Raw genomic sequence first — 17,543 nt, 5'->3', positions numbered from 1 at the left:
TCCAACCACTACAGGGAGCTCTTCAAAATGCAAGCCATGTCCCTCCCCTGCTGAAAACCAACCCTGGCTTCCCTTGAAAACCCGAATGCAAACTCCTCGCAGCCACTGGCCTCCAAGTTATTATTCCAATAGCCAGAGCCCGGGAAATAGCCCACCCCAAGGTCCCACCTTATCCGAGCTCTGTCACTCGCTTGCCTAGCCTTTGCTGTTCTCTCTGAACTCCGCAGCTCCAAGACTGCCTCCTGGTTTGTGCTCTATCCAGGACTTAGGACAATGGCTGGCACTTCTGTTGAGTGAAAGCATGTACCTCTGGGGACAAGGGAAGACAGAGAGGGTTGGTCCAAAGAGCAGGCTTTGGCCAGGAAGACCCTCCCAAAATTACAATGTGTTTCTCAGGACCCCTGAGTCCTCATGTTACAGGTCGAGTAAGATCCATAGAGGTAGACGTTAATGTTGTGAACAGCTTTGTTTGGGCCATGTTCTCACAATGTTTTTTTGAGACATGTTCTCACAATGTAGCCCAGGCTGGCCTCAAAATCAAGATCCTCCTGCCTCAGCCTCCCGAGTGCTGGGATTTACAGGCTTCCACCCACCACATGTAACCCCCTTGTTTAGAGGCTGGATTCAGAGCCTCCAGAAAGAGTCAGCAGAAACTCTGGATAATTTGAAGCAGAAAATCCTAGAAGCCAGTGGAAGGGCTGGTGGAGTGGCTCAAGTAGTAGAGCACCTGCCTAGCAAGCATGAGGCCCTGAGTTCAAATCTCAGTACTGCCAAAAAGAGAAAAGTTTAGAAGCCAGAGGGGCAGGCCTTAGACCCCAGATAGCCATTCAGGAAGCTGGTCCCTTCCTGTGCTGAGTCCAGAATTTCATGGATCCTAACAGAGCCCAGAGCTGTTTACTCAAGGACCTGAGACAGGCCAGCCCAGGCTGCAGTGAGAACCTCACCTTGACTTGAACTTGGTCGTGATGGGGATGGGAGTTATGGTAGCTGCCCTGAGCCAGGCAGGAGAGGAATCTGAACACCTGCTCTGCCTTCCCACAAGGGTCCTGCCTTAATGAATTGGCCAGGAGGCAGGCAGGAGACCCCTTCCTCTTTTTTTTTTTTTTTTGGGACTGGGGTTTGAACTCAGGCTTTGCACTTGCAAAGCAGGCTCTCTACTGCTTGAGCCACACCTCCAGTTCATTTTGTTCTAGTTATTTTGGAGATGGGGTCTCAAAAACTGTTTGCCCCAGATGGTCTTGAACCACAATTCTTCCAATCTCAGCCTCCCAAATTAGCTACAATTTCAGGCATGAGCCACCAGCACTTGGCTTTAATTTTTTACTTTTATTATTATAATTATTATTTTGAGATAGGGTCTTCCTATGTAACCCAGGATGGTCTTGAACTGTCAATCCCCCTTTGCTTCAGCTTCCCAATTGCTGGAATTACAGGCGTGCACTACCATGCCCAGCAAGGCCTCCCACTCTTAAATTAAGAATACTACTGGAACTTCCTGTACTGATATGACAATTGAACACTTTAAATACAGCTACTGTGACAGAAGCAGTGCATTTTACATTGTATTTCATTTTAATTAATTCACATTTAAATCAAAGCAGCCACAGGTGGCTAGCAATACCATATTGGCTTTGATATCAGAGAAGACTTAAGATGCACACTGGAGGTGGAAACCAAAGCCAGGAAGGTCAGAGTTATGATTGTGTAGACACGGGGGTTGGATGGGGAGGAGAGCAACTCTGACAAGGAGGGGTAAAACACTTAGTCCTAGCACTTAGCTCCACCACAGAGAGGCATACTTGGTTCCCAAGGTCAGAGTGCTTAGTCACATCTGCACACACAGACTTGTGTGTGAGCTTAGGGGATGGTGTGCCTTAGAACATCCCCAGATGCATCTGTGTGCCATCCAGGAGTCCATCCATGTAGGTGTCTGTATGGACTCCCAGGCACATGCAGACGGCGGATGTGTGTCCCTGAGTATCCGTGCACCTGTGTAGGCAGGAAAGCCAGGACCACTAGTCCAGCAGGTCCTGCAAGAAAGCCCACATGTACTGGTGCATCTCCTTGGGGTGAGTCTGTGGGATCCAGTGCCCTGCATCAGGCAGGATGTGGGTCTCCAGTCGGCCTGGCACAAAGCGGCTGCCGATGGCTCTCACCAGCCCTAGCTCGAAGTAGGGGTCCTTCTCCCCCCATAACAGCAACGTGGGTGTGGCCAGCTCCTGGGGCTCCAGGGGAAAGTTCCTGTGGCCAAGACAGAAAGAAAGTCAGACAGGCAGAAGGACGGCCCTCTCATTCCCTACCCCTGCAAACTCTCCTAGATCTGCTCTCACCTGAAGATGTTCCGATAGTAGTTGATGGGCCCGGAGAGGCCCCTGGGCTGTGAGAAGTCATAAAGGAAAGCCTCAAGCTCATCAGGGGTCAGGTGTGGGATGCCCCTCTTGCGATGTGTGAGAGTGGTCTTCAGGATCTGGGCACACAGTAGGGCTCTGGCTTCAGTGTCCAGCCTGCCCAGCCCCCACCACTAACCCCCACCCCTGGCTCTTCACCTCAATATACCTGGAAGTCAGACATGGACAGCAGCTTCTCCGGCAGCCAGGGAAGCTGGAACAGGAACATGTAGTTCGAGCGGAAGAACTGTCCGATGTGGCGAATTGAGTAGTCTTGGGAGGGGTGGGGTGAGAGGAAGTAGAAGTGAGGCCTGGGTCTGTGTTGACCCTGCAGCCAGGTCAGGCACACAGGCCTCAGGAACGCTACTGCCCCCTGTCTGTCTGTGAAGACACTCAACTCCCTAAGTGTCCCTCACTGCTGGGTGGTCACTGTATCCATAGGATGGGGGGTGCCTCCCTCTGCAGCTCCTGAGAGCCCCCACAGCCAGTGATGAGTTTCCCCTGCCCAGGTCTGGATGCATTTTCTCTGCTTCATTCAACAAACATTTATTGAGCAAGTATTTTGTCCTAGGCCCTGTTGTAGACCCTGGAGAATGGGTGAACCCTGACCTCATGGAGCTGATAGTCTAGAGGGAGAGACAGCTGAGAGAGAGAGAAAGAGAGAGAGAGAGAGAGAGAGAGAGAGAATGAACACAAAGAGAGAACACAATTGTGATTACAATACTGGAGATAAATGTAAGGTATCAGGTGAGGATGGGGATATAGCTCAGTGGTAGAACAGGTACTTAGCTTGCTTGAGGCTTTGAATTCCATCCCCAGCACCCAAAAACATACAGTTGGAAAATGGTGGCTTATGCCTGTCATCCTATACCACGTGGGAGGCTGAGATTAGTAGGATCCCAGGCTAGTCCAGGCAAAAAGTGAGATTCTATCTCCAAAACCAGAGCAAAAAGGGCTGCAGGCATGGCTCAAGAGGTAGACTGCCTGCCTGGAAAGCACATAGCCCTGAGTTTGAATCCCACTACTGCCAAAAACAAAAACGTACAAGTCAAGTGATATAATAGAAACTGGATGCCAGAGACGGCAACTGATTCTACTGAAGTTTGTGGTGGCTTAACTGTTTACATCTTTGCTGTCAAAAGAAAACCATTTTACCTCCCTTACCTCAGTTTCCCCCAATTGGAACATGAGGCTCCTTGTTAGAGGTGATCGTCACAGGCTGAGCATCCCTCATCCCAATTGTTCTTTTTTTTTTTGAAGTATGGAGGCTTGAACTCAGGGCCTACACCTTGAGCCACTCCACCAGTCCATTTTTTGTGGTGGGTTTTTCGAGATGGGGTTCTGCGAACTATTTGCCTGGGCTGGCTGGAACCTGTGATCCTCCTGAGTAGCTAGGAGTACAGGCTTGAGACAATGGTGCCTGGCTTTTCTTTTTGATGGGACTAGGGTTTGAACTCATGGATTCGCACTTGCAAAACAGGTGCTCCACTGCTTGAGCTACACTACTGGGTCCATTTTTGCTCTGGTTATCTTGGAGATGGGGGGGGGTCTCTTGAACTATTTGCCTAGACTGGCTTTGAACCTCCATCCTCCTGATCGCAGCCTCCCAAGTAGTTAGGATCACAGGCATGAACTAACCAGCACCTGGCTTTGTCATTTATTTTAGATTGAGCGCCACTAAGGGAAGAGCTCCAAGTTCACTGCTTTGCTCCTGGCATGTTGACAACCCGTCCACATGAAAACACAGATGCCTGCGCCTGCACCCAGAAACATCCCAGCATCCCCAACACACCTTGGTACACAGACATGGGGGGACCGCTGACCACAACCATCCGCTCAACCAGAGATGGAAAGTAGATGGAGAAATTCCAGGCGAGGACGGCGCCCCAGTCGTGGCCCACAAGGATGCACTTGGAATAACCTGGGAGACAGATGTGCTGAGCTAAGATGCCAGGGAGGGGTGAGGCTGAGGTGGGGGAAGTGAGTGAAGACATGGGGAGTGTGCACATGGTGGAGGCCTCGCCAGGGTTGGGGGGGGGTTGCTTTGTACCCAAGCCCAGGATGATATCCTGGATGTCGGCCATCAACAGGTCAGTGGTGTAGCAGTCCACATCCTTTGGAGCATCGGAGGGGCCATAGCCACGCAGATCCACAGCGACAACATGGAAACGGGTCTGGAACTCCCGCAGCTGGTAGCGCCAGGAGAACCTGCCCAGTGGGTAGGAGTGTGGGGGGAAGTTGAGTCAGAGCCCCCAGGCTGCGCCTCCAACCTACGCCCTGCAGAGACCTTTGGCTACCCCACCTTCTTGCTCTGGACTTCCCAGAAGAGAGGACGGGGGAATACCGGGCAGGGCGCGGATGTACCCGGGAGGAGGGGAGGGAGGAGAGGGAAGGGAATCCAGGGCAGGCTCTACCTAAATACCCACATCCTGTCCCTACAGATTCCAGTCTCCTGGTTCAGTCTCCCTGCCCACTTTGCACACTATCTGGGCCCTATATGCTCTGCACCCTCAGGACTACTCAGCCCTGTCTCCATCTCCTGGACAGCCCCTGGATCCCAGACCTACCAGTTCTCAGGGAAGCCATGCAGGAACAGCATGAGAGGCCCATTGCCACGACCAGCAGAGACACTGTGCAGACGCAGGCCGGAACTCTGCAGGAGGGTAGAGTTTATGTAAGGCCTGGGAACCCTTCTTGCCTAGCTTGCAGCCCTAGGGTTCTGTGCCAGCCGGGATTTGGATTCAACCATCTCCTCTTGGCTTATCCCACCCACAACCATATGAAACCCCCAGCAGCCTGGATGCTGCCCCAGCGCGCTCACCCTGAGGCTCAAGAAGTCGTGCTCGCCCAGCGTGGGGTCTTTTAGGCAGGCGGGAGCCGCGCACCGGGGCTGCCCGCAGCAGCCCCGCCGAGGCCGGCACAGCACATTGGTGAGTGCGATGCAGCCATAGACGGCCGCGGTCAGCCCCGCGGCGCAGTACACGAAGCTCCACATGAAGGCGCGCAGCAACTTCAGCGTGAGGCGCGATGGCGCCAGCAGCGCAGTCACCACCAACTCGGGCATGTCGCCTCGGCGTTCCGGGACAATGACAGCGCTGTGGTCGGGAGAGTGCACCGGGGGCGGTGGCTGCAGCGGCGAGACGGGATCCGTCCCCGGGAGCCCACCGCCACCTTTGGCCTGGTGGCCCTCCGTGCTGTCGGGGCTCGCGGGACGCGCTGAGGGAACAGATGGGCGGCTCAGACAGAAACTGCCAGCGCACATGACTCACTTAAAGTGACAGGTAAACACCTGGGCGCGACAGGGACGGGGAATATAAATCCAGGGGGGAGGGGGCGGAGCTTGAGACTACCTGGCTTCTGCGGCTGGAAAAGGGCTTGGGGAAAAAGGAATAGAGGGTGGGGCCTAGAAAGGCACGGGCGGAGCTGAAAACGAGGACCTGGGCCCAACAGGACACCTGCAGCAGGAAAGCTGTAAAGACAAAAGGGAGCCGGGCGCCAGTGGCTCACGTCTGTAATCCTAGCCACTTGGGAAGCTGAGATCGGGAAGATCGAGGTTCAAGACCAGCCGGGGCAAATAGTTCGCGAGACCTCCCCCCATCTCCAAAATAACTGGAGCACAAAATGAATTGGAGGGGTGGCTCAAGCAGGAGAGAGCCTGCTTTGCAAGCATGAGTTCGAACTCTAATACCACCAACAATAAATAAAGACAAGCGGGAGATGTGGAGCCGAGACAAATCGAAGGACAGCGTGCTTAGGTGGGAAGTGGGAGGAGCCTCAAGGCAGGGACATACGCAGGGTGTGTGTGGCCCGCGAGCCGGAACGGTGGACCCAACTTGGTCCAGGAGGATCATTTGGGATGGGGGCGTGGCTTATGCAGCCAGACGGAGGGGGGAGTGGGCGGAGCATTGGGCGGAGAAAACTGAGGCCGGGCCAATGATAAAGGGGCGGGGCCGGAACCTAATATGGAGGGTCGGACGGGCCCGGAAGCGGAAGGACAGACAATGTTACCGTTGGGACCTGGAAGAGGCGAGGTCAGTCGCAGCGGCCCAAGGAGACTTCCGGAGTCCTGTCCACCCTCCCGCCTTTTAGTGCCTCCCGTTCTGGAGCGCGCGACCCTCCCTTCAGCCTGGCTCCGTGAGACGCAGCAGCACCCTTTACCCAGCCCTGCTTCCAACGGCGAGTCCAGAGGTTTTGGCCCCGCGGGGTCTTCCCGTTGGTTGGCCTAATGGGCCCGTCGGCCCGCCCTTCAAGTCTATGATTGGACAGCGGCGGCCATTGATGGCCAAACGACAGATCCCACGGGGAAGCGCATTGGCAAGTGTTGAGGCCGGGCTTCGCGGGTGACTGCAAACTGTAAGGGAGATCCTGACTCCTGGAGGGTTGGCCCGATTTGGGAGTAGCAGGAGGACCCCGCAGATGGAATCACTGGGGCTCTAGCTGAAAGAGGAAGCAGGGCAGGGCCGGGCATGGTGGGGCACTGAGTCATAGATCCCGGTCTCTGCAAGGAGCCAGCTCCCTATTTTGCAATCTTCCGCCAAGATCCTTGACCATTTTAGAGACACCTGTCATTATAGCAACCTTATTAAGTGTAGGTAGCATACATCCTTCTATTACAGACATGAACCTGAATTTCAGGGATGAAGTCATTCATCTGAAATCCTACATCTGGCTGATCAGCAATCTAGGAGGATTTACTGAAAAAAACAGCCATCAGTGGCTTCTCTCTCGCTCTTTGCCCCCCTCCCCCCTGCACCTCTGCCCCTAACCGCAGCCCCTGGAAGCTTTCAGCTGGTTACCTAGGTATAGGTCTATCTAAATGTGCTTCTGTAGCTATTTTTTATTTTTGCGGTACTGGGGTTTGAACTCAGGACCTCATGCTTGCTAGGCAGGAGCTCTTACCACTTGAGACACTTCGCCAGCTTTTTGAGTATTTTCTCGACTGGGTCTCGCTTTTTGCCCGGGCTGCCTTCCAACAGGGATCCTCCTGATCTCTGCCTCCCGAGTAGCTAGGATTACAGGCATGAGCCACCAGTGCCCTTCTAAGACTCATCTCCGTCACCTCCCACCTGTCCTTTCACTGTTCTATATGTGCCTTGTATTATACTCTCAGGTTAGTACTTAAGCCCACGGGGTCTGCCTCAGTAAACAATGCCTGAGTCAAAATTACATGATTGGACTATGATTACCATTGCCTGTATTGTACTAACTTTTGTTCTCCCTAGATGTAACCATCTGTCTGTTTTTGCATGATTGACCGGTATAATAACGCTTTGTTCCCGGGATTTCTCAGTGTTCTAGTTTGGCTGCACAGGGTGCCTGGGAATTGCCCTTCTTTGAACTCCAGTACGTAACACTGCCCCCAACCCTCCCCCCTTTCAACTCAACCCTCAAAAAGACAACAGTCGTCACAGGAGGTAACTTTATATTCAATACAAATGTTTATTTTTGCAATGAGAACTGCACAAAAAAAAGAACCTTTAGTATATAAGTGAAAAGTCTATGAATTCCCTTCTACAAATATCTAAAGTGTTTTAATACAAGTCTCAGATTCACTGACATAATTATTGGCCAAGCGATCCGTGCATACAGTACAGTGGGGGCTTGTACACACCTCTTACTCTTGTATAGGACTAAGGGTTCTAGTACTGTGGGAGGAACTTGGAAATGGCCAGAGAAATGAAAAAGATTCTGTTCTAATTACAACCCAATTACAGAAACACCTATCAGGTGTGGAGAAGGCCATGGCAGAATTAAGTCTTTAGGAGGAAAGTGCAGACAAAACCATCTCCAGTCTGTCAGACCAGCCCAGGTAAATTTCTGAACAAAAGGAGCAAAAATGAGAGGGTAGGATGAGACCAAAGAAAATCCTCCCCACCCCCCTAAAAAACAAAAACAAAAACCCAAACATGTCACATTGTTCCTGCACAGTGGTATACTGAAAGTATCTAGAGTGGGCTGGGACTTCAGGACGTGGGAGGGCACTGGCTGGGTGCCTTAACTATACCCTCTGGGAGGCTTGGCAAATCCTAAACACAAGACAGTAAAGGGCCTTTATGGTTGAAAAAGGGGGATGTGGGTTAATAAAACAGTGCTAGAAAGGTTTCAGTTTGTCTCTGCATACATATACATTATATACTTGTTATGTTACATCCTAGTGGCTGTTCTTGGGTACCACCCATGCCTGTGGCTAGGGCAAGTGTGTACAGGAGGGTACACAGACAGGGAAGCTCCCTGCAGGTTTTCTCTGTGGAAATGTGTGTGTGCGAGGGGGGCGGCGAGGATCCCATTTAGGGGAATGCACACTTACCTAAGAATATCTGGTTAACCCTGAGCTTAAATGAAATAAGGGGCTAGGTAGGGGCAAGCGAGATGGGATTAAGTGTCCCAAATCCTTTGGTGAGTGGAGGACCAAGGTGGAGGAGGATTAACAGGAAGAACATGGTCCGGAGTTTGGTCAGGGTTCTGCTGGGGCATGTCACCCACCTAGGCCAGGGTCACAGGGTTCCCTGTCACACCTATAGCTTGGGGTGGCAGCCATGAGTCAGAATGGCTCCTGCCCGGAAAAGGCAGGTCCCCTGTTCATGGGACAGGCGCTCCATGGCCACTGTCCATAGTTTTTGTGCAGAGATGGTCTGGGGTCCTATGCCTAGTCTAGGCAACAGTTGATTCACAAAGAAATGTCAGGGAGACGCCAGCATTAAAAAAGAGAGATGTGTTTATTCCATGATCAGTACAGACCAAATGCATATTCACCGTATGAAAGTCAAACCAGTCAGTGACTCCAGAGTTTGGCCAACACCGAGGCACCAGCGTTGTGGTGTAGAGTGGGAACTCATGGCACGCATAACCTCACCAAGGGCTCTGACTATAAAAATAAAGGAAAAAAAAAAAGGATGGAAAGGAGCAGCTGGCTGGTCAGACCAGTCACTGGGCACTGAGTGGGGGAGCCTCTGCCCCCGTCAGTAGCCCCCCAGGCCCACCAGTCCCCAGGCTTTTCCTTTCATGGTTTAAAAAAAAAAAAAAAAAACCCACAACAGATTTGACATTAAAAAAACAAGCCAACGAATGGGAGGGAGGAAAAGAAATTGCAGCTTTCTGGTTTTATAATTAAAAATAGACTAATAAAAGTTTGAAACTGAATAAAATATAGGCAGGATTTTTTTGTGTTTTGTGTTTTGTTTTTTTTGTGGAGTTTTTGATTTTTTTTTACACCAGTTTGGTGGAGTCACCAACAAACTTCAAACAAAGATATGCCAACTATGTTTCACTATACAGTACAGCCACGGTCACACACTACCCACAGTGCGGTGGGAGCCGCCGCTCAATGAGGAGACGATCACACCATTTCAGAGATAAGCAGTGCCATTGTGTCTGGAGAAGAGAAAATTAAAAATAAAATAGAATTCAACAAAAAATATATATATAGAAAAAAACAAACAAACAAAAAAACCCCAGAAACACAGGTGGGAAGGGACTGACTTTGGTTGGTGGCCTCACTCCCCAGGCAAGGCCCGCCCACACACGTGGACGGTCACTTGGATCTGAATTGCCATGGACACACACACACCTCCACGGCACTATTCCCTTTTGCACAAGCGAACACTTATAGAGAGTGGCTCTCAATTAAAGGCTTGTGGGGGAGGGGAGGGGGGTCTGTTCAAGGCAAAGTCAGTGCCAGCAAGGGGGTGGGCTGGCGCCTTGCTGCTCCAGCCCACACAGGCCTGCCCTAGCCTCCTGGGAGCAGGCGGCAATGGCTGGGGTGTGGGGAAGCACTCCCAACCGGTAGGACGTCACAAACGTCACGTTCTCAGGGACAGAAAACCAGTCACGGTGGCGGCAACAATGTCCTGTGTATACTGTGTAGACATTTGGCGGAGAGAAGGGCCTCTGCCCCGCACGCGGGGACACAGGCTTTGGGTCCAGCCGGCACTTGCGAGCCGTGCTCTGAGTTGACGTCCTATGAGGGGGTGGTGGGTTGGCAGGACATCCCTCCGGCTGGCTGTAAGGCAGATGGGCTCTGCGATCCTCAGCTGCCCGTCAGGCCTGCCTCGGGCATAGCATGCAGGAGGACCAGGCCTGGAGACACCCCTGGCTGCTACTACCGCCTCCGCTGCCGCCCCTTAACACTATGGAGAGTCAATGTTTTGCCAGAAAATCAAAGTCAGAAGTCACATAGGTGCTCTCAGAAAAGATTTTCTTCAAATATTGACAATAGATCACTCTGAAAATTCATGTCAATCGTAGCTGCCATCTGTAAGAGAAAAGAAACATGGGTGGGAGTGAGCTGGGCTGCTCTGCCCCTACCAGCTGTGCCTTCAAGACCTCCTTCACCCTCTGCTCACAAGGCCTGCGCTCAGCTCCCGAGGTTGATTCCCTCAGTTGCCTGCCCTGGGGCGTCAGATCACCTGGGCCATTTATGCTGGAAATAAGCCACCTGAAAGCTCAGAGGCCAGCTGGGTGCAGAGCAGCAGGCCTGGGCTCACTGTCTGTCCTTCCCTCTGCTGATTCGAGGACCCCTTTGCTAGGTCCCCAGATGGATTTCTGCACAACACTCACCGCTTCCCGGCGCCTTCGCTCCTGCTCCCGTTTCCGGGCCAACTCCCTCTGTTGGTCCAGCATGGATTGGGGCTGGGAGCTCTGGGCCTGGGGGGCGGTGGCAGCGGCGACAGCGGCTGCCTGCTGCTGCTGCTGCTGCTCCTGGCGTCGCCGGGCCTCCTCGTGGACTCGTCGTGCCTGCTCCATGGCATCCTCATCCTCTCTGCTCCTGGGCACAGCAGGGCCCCGGGTAAGCCTAAAGCCTGATGTGTCCCTGAGGGCCCCTGTGCCCCACCCAGATCCCAGCCCACCTCATGCGCTCCTGGCGAAGCCGCTCCTTCTCCTTCTCTGCATGCTCAGCCTGTGCCTTCAGGGCCTTCTCCCTCTCCTCCTTCTCTCGAGCAGCACGGCGGAACTGCTCAAAGCTGTCACTTGATGACTTCGCTGTGGAGGATGGGGTGGTCGGATGCTTCTGTACCAGGCTGGCCCAGGAACCCATATTCTTGATTTTCAGGTCCTGTACGGCAGAGGGCAGAAGGCAGGGGACAAGTGAAGAGCCTACTGCACTTGCCATGCATTACAGGGAGCTCATGCCCAACAAGGTACCCCATTGGGGTGAGGGCTGCAGGGTACTCATGGGCTCTACCTTTTTGGGTGCCACTGGTGTCTTCGGCTCCTGTTTCTGCTTGTCTTTGTCAGCGGTCCCTGGTGGAGGTGCATTTTGCTCAGGAGGCCGGATCACAGGCCTCCCAACATCCACAGGCTTCATCTCGGGCCCTGGGAAACAAAGAGCCTGTGGGCCTGGGCATGCCTTGCCTTGGTGGGGCATGGTCCATGGCACAGGTCATGCTCATGGCCAGCACTGGCCTGGAGCCCAAGCCCCAGCTGTGGGCAGGGAGGCCACTCACGCTGGGGCAGGTGGACTGGGGCCTTGATGCTCTCCGAGTGCTTGGGGGGTTCCGGCCGCAGTGAGGGGCTGAAGGGCTCGCTGCGGATGATGGGTGAGTGGATCTTCTCCTCCTTCACCACCACCAGAGGCTGGGGCTGGACCACTGAGGGCGGGCGCAGCTCCTGGGATGGCATAGGCACAGTGGCTGGTGAGGTGGGCAGGCAGCCTGGGCCTTGGCCCACACTTGGCCCTGGGGTCCATGGCCCAGCCCTGGCCTTTACCTGCTTCTTAGGCTGGACATTTTGCTGTGGTGGAGACTGGTGGGTCAGGCTCTGGAACTGTGACATCTGAGGGGAATGTATCATAAGCGGGGAGGGGGCTTCACGGAGGTGACCTAGGAGAAGGGACAAGGATGGTGTCAGGGAGCTGTTGTGGAGGCCACAAGGACTGGATTACTTAGGACTTGAGAGAATTGTAATGGGGGAAGGGACAGACTGAATGCAGAGCCAGCATGTGCCCCAGCTAGGCTTTAAAGACTAAAGATCCACAGAATCTCCTGGGCCTGGTTAGGGTTAAGTGTCCCCTAACCCCCTGCATATGGGGCCTGCTCAGTCATGCCACCAAGATGGGTATGCACAGGGCTTTCTGGAGTCCCATGTCACGCTTCTACATATCAGAATTATCTGGAAAGCTTTGAAAAACACACGTATAGATATAGGGGTCTCGGGTGGGATTGGAACATCTCCCGAAGCTCCTGAAGTGTGACCTGATTTAAATGCAAGGGACACCAACAGAACCTTAAGACATTCTAGGCTGGTGGAGTGGCTCAAGTGCTAGAGCATCTGCCCAGCAAGTGTGAGGCTCTGAGTTCAAATGCCAGTACCGCAATAAAAAAGCAAAAACAGAAAGAAAAAGACATTCCAGGTTCTCCCTTTGAAAAGGAAGTAGGGCCAGTACCTGGGGGCGAGAGTGAGGATCCTTGGAGTCCTCCCCACAGTCTTGTTCCCTAACTCTGTCTGCTCATCCTGCAGGACGCAGGGATGCTTAGGACTGACTGGGCAGAGCAGGTAGTGGGGTTCACAGACAGTCCACTTCCTGCTAGCTAGTTCAGCTAGCTTTCTCTTGCGGACAAAATGCTGTCCACAAGAAAGTACCTCTTCACAGCACCTTTGCTCCAGGCCTTGCCTCTTCCTTCATGCTGAGCAACCTAACTTGGTTCCCATGTCCCAGCCTTCCATGTACAAACTGTCTGCAGCACAGGCCCCTTTGGGTTCTCCATGGGCCCCCCAGGCTGGAGGTACCAATTTTGGTGGGCCTGAAGCAGACTATAATGTCCCAAGTGTGGCAGATCCTTCTATCCATCATTTAGAGTCAAGACTAACCCCAAAAGACACCACAGCTTCTTGGGGCCTAAAGGATGGAGTGGGTTTTGCTGGCACAAACTTTGCTCTCATGCCAGCTTATCAGGACTCCCACGGACACTGCCATCTTGTTGCACTGGCCTTTGTTCCAGCTTGCCAGTGGTCCACAGGCACACAACTATTACAGCATCTGTCTGGGGCCATGCACTCAGGAGCACCTGCTGAGGCTGAGCTAGACAACAGAAGGCTCTCAGGCTTGTGGCTTCAGAACTGTCTGCTTGTTGGGTAGCCCTCATGGCCCAGCGGCTCAGGGCCGACAGTGAAAAGCTAGTTGGGTCCCCAGGGATGCCTGAGGTGTCTCAAAGACTCCAGCAGGGTTCCAACCCATAGGGCTCCTCATGCCCTAGGCGTCAGGAGCTTGGGCAGAGCCTGAGAACTTGAAGCAGAGGAGGCCTGAGGCCCTCCCTGGGCTGCTGGCACAGGCTGCTGAGCACCAGCTCTTCCATCACCTGTTCATCACCTTCCTCCCACACAGGGAAGCTCAGTGTGCTCTGGGGCGAGACCAGCACAGCTGTGCGGTGGCCGGGCCCAACTCCAGCTTTTTCCAGGGAGGACAGACAGCTGCTCTCAGCTCAGGGTATGCAGGAATCCACAGCACCTGGCAGTTTGTGCTGGGTTTAGGGCAGTCATGGCCCTATTTGTCACTCAATTTTTGGGGTAACCAAAATTTTGGAGGTAACCTGGGAGCCTCCCCCAGTTCTGGGCTTCTCCATCTAGCACGAATAAAGATGTACTATGAGGCTACTGACTACACAGTCTAAGAGAAGGTCAAGAAAAGCCTTACTCTTGAGTAATCTCTGCTTACAAGCCTGACTCATAATAAAGTTACTACAGGGAGTGCCAATGTTCCCTGGGTGCAGCCCTTCTCACCAACTACCCAGGGCTTTTGGGACTCAGCTGAGTCCACCGCAGCCTGAAGCACAGCTAATCACATGGCTTTTCCCACTTACTTGTTGAGTAGGGATCCGACTTGTGATGCCGGGGTGAGGGGTGATGCTGGATGACCTGCTGTGGCTTGGCGGGCTGTGGTGGGGGTGGCTGCTGGCCTGGGGCTGGATGGGGAGGCTGTTGGCCAGGGGCTGGTGGGGGCTGCTGGATGTGGGCGGAGAACTGCATGGGCTGCAAGTGCACAGGCCGGGGTGGTGGCTGGTGCTGCTGCTGGGGTGGTGGCTGGGGCTGGGGTGGTGGGGGCGGTGGAGGCTGCTGCTGGAGCTGCTGCTGCTGCACGGAGGGATGGGGCGGGGGTGGCAGGGGAGGAGGGGGCTGGGACTGCACCTTCACGGAAGGGAGTAGTGGTGTGGGGGGCTGTACCTTCTGCAGCTGCTGCAGGTACAGCTGCATCTGCATGGAGGTGAGGGGTGGGGCAGGTGGCTCTTCATCTTCCAGCAGCACTTGGGGGGGCTGAGCCATGGGGGGCTGTGGGAGCAGGGGTGGCTGGGCCAGGGCAGGAGATACTGCTGGGGGCCGGGCAGGCTTGGGGGGCAGGGCAGCAGCTCTGTTGCTGGGCCGAGACGGCTGCTGGGGCAGCGCATTGTGCAAAGCTGGAAAAACACAACAGTGTGGTCATGAGGCCTGAGTGTCCTAAAGCCTTGGCCTGCCCTTTCTGCTCCACCCTGACCTTGTCTGGCTGGCTTCAGTGACCTGGCTACCTTCTTGGCCTTTCACAAATTTCAGTATATAGACAGCTACTAGTGAGGCCTACAGAAGCAGGCTCCTTGCTCATTATCCTGGTCGTGCTCTGCCACAATCTCAGTTATTCTCAAACAGCCCTTGAAGTCTCACTGCAGGCCTCAATTACTAATTCACAGATCTTTGCCAGCCCACCAAGAGGGTGAGCAGCCCTGTATGCTACATACTGGCTCCACAGGACTAAATCCTTTAGGACTAGTGTGCTCCCACCACCTGTAGAGGTGTCCCATCCTTTTGATCTAACATGCCTGGCCCTGACCCAAAGTCAGATTGGTATCTTCTGACCCAAAGTGTTAACTCCATGCCAGCCATGCTCCCGAACAGCTTTCATTTCCTAGATGGCCCCAAGAAGCTGCTGACCTCAGCAGTTGACCAGAGCACCCAGTCTGGTATGGTAGAACCAAGGTGGGAAAGGGGTCGGTAGCCACGGCTCACCTGGAGGCGAGACTACTGCGTGCTGGTTGAGATGGGGCGGAGTGCTGTGCTCGGGTGGCTGGGGCAGGTGAGGGGGCAGCTCAGGCTGCGGCAGGTGCAGGATGGGCTGGGTGAAGTGGCCGATGGGGTCAAAGACGCTGCCTGGGAGCTGCGGCTCTAGGACAGGCACCTGGGCGGCGATGAAGGGTGGGGGTGAGGACTTCATAGCTGGGGCAGCCTGCTGCGGCATGGAGGGTGGGGGCGGCGGGGGCGGGGGCTGCTGTTGCTGTTGCTGCTGCGGAGGTGGGGGTGGCGGAGGCTGTTGGGGTGGTGGGGGTGGCTGCTGGGTCACAGGAGCTGGGGCTGGCTGCATCGGCTGATGGTGGTGGTGATGGTGCTGCAGGCAGACAGAAAGACACACAGGCTGATGCCAAGAAGGCAGAACCAGCCTGAGACAGACCCAGGGCCCCCCAGAGCTGAGTGGTCAGTTTTCACCTAAAGAGGGACACACCCAAGCCACATACCTTCTTCTGGTCCCTCCCAGGGTGCCCCTTCTTTTTTGACTTCGGAGCCATCTCTGCAGAGAAAAGAGAAGGTAGTGAGGCTCTGAGGGAGCTAACGACCTGGTCTTGGAAGCAGAAGAGAAAAAAAGAAGGCACGAGAGTGTTAAGGACAAGGGCCAGTGACACTGACCAACGACATCCAGGTTGGGTCCAGGACCAAGTTGGTCACCATGGGGAGGGAATGATACGTGGGGTGTCACCTACCCCACTGCCTGCTTCTTTTTCAGGGGGCTGTGACTGAAAAAAGCCTCCCCTGCCAAGCTTCAGACCACGGATGCCATTAAAGTATAATCCTCTGGATACCTGGGAAGCTAAGCTATTGAGACACCTCCCCATTTCATGGTAAAACTTTGGTGTGAACAAGTGTCAGCACAGTCTGGACTCCAACCTGCTGTTGTGAAACCTGGAATATTTGAAATGATCCCATTTATTGGAAAGTTCAAAAAAGCAGAACTCTTGAGAAGTGAGGGGACTTGTTCATGGTCACAAAACTCAGACACAGCAACCTGGGCGTCTTCAAGCACAGTTCTCAGAACCCGCCCCACACCCTGCCTTTCCATCCTCCTAGGGAAAACAGAGTGGCTCAGGTTGGGACTGAGTAACACCAATGCAGTTGGCACGGGGAATACCTTGGCCACTGAGCTATGGGATGGATGGGCAAGTGGGAATGCAGAGGACTCCCAGTGTGAGGGAAGGAAGTGGGTTGGCTCCCCCAGAGTGACCAGGATTAAATGGGACAAGTGCTCACTGCCATCAGAGGACACAGGCCTTCCCCTTCCTTGGGGAGACAGATCTCAGTGAAGTCCCCTCTCCAGGTCAGTCAACATGCTGCAGAGACAAGGCAGTGCCCTGGCTGCTCAGGGGCCAAAGGCTTAGTGCTACATATGTGTTGTGGCCAGGGTGTGCCTGACTCCACGAGGTGTTCACCTGTGCTACCATTCCAGAGGTTTAGGCCAATGAATATCTTTTGCCAGCTGGATGGCACCTGGACAAATATGGATGGTGTACAAGCCCTAGAGGAGACGACTCTAACCAGTGTTCCAGGGCTTGCAATCAACAGGTGGAAGGTTGCACACATGATGTAAGGCCTTTCTGATTCTGTCATCAAGAGGCACCTTGTGGCTTTGCCTGGCTTCCCTTGAGCTCTTTGCCACTGGTGTCAAGAGGACAATGTTTTGCCCAAGGCAAGGCTACCTCTCTGCTTAAAGCTGCTTTATGAGAGCCATGCTAAGCTCCAGTGAGATGCGTAGTCCTTGAGGTGCAGCATGCACCAACAGGATGAGAAGAGACCTTGTACCCTGCAAGAGCTCACCACTCCATGCAAGAGACAAGACACAGACAGAGACCTCAGCAGCAGACACACATCCTCATACAAATGGCCAAGTACTGAAAGTGAGGATATCTAGGATATGTGAACCAAAGACAAGGCCTGAGATGTGGATGCCAAGACTCAGTAAGAAACCTGGTGAGAGAACGCTCTTGTGGGTGAGATGCAAAAGGGGATGGTTTGGGAAGATTTGTGGATCAGGTCAACAGGGCATCTGGCTGCTGTGGAATAGCTGAAAACCAGAGGGCCCTGCATGGCAGAGGAGGTGAGGTCTTGCAGAGACCTGATGTTTCAGCAGTAGAGGCCACTGAGTCAAGG

The 17,543-nt window shown here is 53.9% G+C and overlaps 2 protein-coding genes and 1 long non-coding RNA gene across 6 annotated transcripts in view; 1 reads left to right on the top strand and 2 right to left on the bottom strand.

The window, feature by feature from the left end:
• Positions 1–1,553: 1,553 nt before the first annotated feature.
• On the bottom strand, positions 1,554–6,583 carry Ephx3 (epoxide hydrolase 3). 2 transcript variants are annotated; one of them, XM_074053893.1, is made up of 8 exons: positions 6,396–6,583; positions 5,209–5,603; positions 4,955–5,040; positions 4,438–4,595; positions 4,180–4,308; positions 2,557–2,660; positions 2,331–2,467; positions 1,554–2,241 (listed from the first exon to the last, which is right to left on the bottom strand). In XM_074053893.1, the coding sequence occupies exons 2-8, from the start codon at positions 5,449–5,451 to the stop codon at positions 2,016–2,018; spliced, it is 1,083 nt and encodes a 360-aa protein (XP_073909994.1). In that variant the 5' UTR covers positions 5,452–5,603; positions 6,396–6,583; the 3' UTR covers positions 1,554–2,015. The 2 variants fall into 2 exon arrangements, with proteins under 2 accessions (XP_073909994.1, XP_020011702.2); XM_020156113.2 differs by lacking the exon at positions 6,396–6,583 and having other exon boundaries at positions 5,209–5,848.
• On the top strand, positions 5,543–8,286 carry LOC141416690 (uncharacterized). Its single transcript, XR_012441303.1, has 2 exons — positions 5,543–5,668; positions 5,838–8,286. It is a non-coding gene; the product is annotated as an uncharacterized lncRNA (long non-coding RNA).
• A 798-nt stretch (positions 8,287–9,084) lies between these two features.
• Brd4 (bromodomain containing 4) overlaps positions 9,085–17,543 on the bottom strand; it is an 80,438-nt gene continuing 71,979 nt past the window's right edge. For all 3 annotated transcript variants that reach the window (XM_020156128.2, XM_020156130.2, XM_020156131.2), the window contains 8 exons: positions 15,860–15,912; positions 15,357–15,732; positions 14,183–14,773; positions 11,831–12,205; positions 11,569–11,699; positions 11,234–11,439; positions 10,944–11,151; positions 9,085–10,638 (listed from right to left, as the gene is read on the bottom strand). In XM_020156128.2, the coding sequence (XP_020011717.2) occupies positions 10,570–10,638; positions 10,944–11,151; positions 11,234–11,439; positions 11,569–11,699; positions 11,831–12,205; positions 14,183–14,773; positions 15,357–15,732; positions 15,860–15,912 (2,009 nt within the window). In that variant the 3' untranslated portion in view covers positions 9,085–10,569. The remainder of the gene's footprint in view (positions 10,639–10,943; positions 11,152–11,233; positions 11,440–11,568; positions 11,700–11,830; positions 12,206–14,182; positions 14,774–15,356; positions 15,733–15,859; positions 15,913–17,543) is intronic.

Source organism: Castor canadensis, chromosome 14, assembly GCF_047511655.1.
Source record: "Castor canadensis chromosome 14, mCasCan1.hap1v2, whole genome shotgun sequence".
In the NCBI taxonomy this organism is placed as follows: domain Eukaryota; kingdom Metazoa; phylum Chordata; class Mammalia; order Rodentia; family Castoridae; genus Castor; species Castor canadensis.
The sequence above is the reverse complement of the archived record's forward strand: the minus strand, read 5'-3'. Positions and strand labels throughout refer to the sequence as shown.

What these genes read in the sequence shown, in the direction of transcription:
- Ephx3 (XM_020156113.2), bottom strand. Translation starts at nt 5,649, where the DNA reads ATGTGCGCTGGCAGTTTCTGTCTGAGCCGCCCATCTGTTCCCTCAGCG. An exon ending in GGATATCATCCTGGGCTTGG is followed by an intron (nt 4,309 to 4,437) that starts GTACAAAGCAAC and finishes TCTGTCTCCCAG; the next exon opens with GTTATTCCAAGTGCATCCTT. An exon ending in CCCCATGTCTGTGTACCAAG is followed by an intron (nt 2,661 to 4,179) that starts GTGTGTTGGGGA and finishes ACCCCTCCCAAG; the next exon opens with ACTACTCAATTCGCCACATC.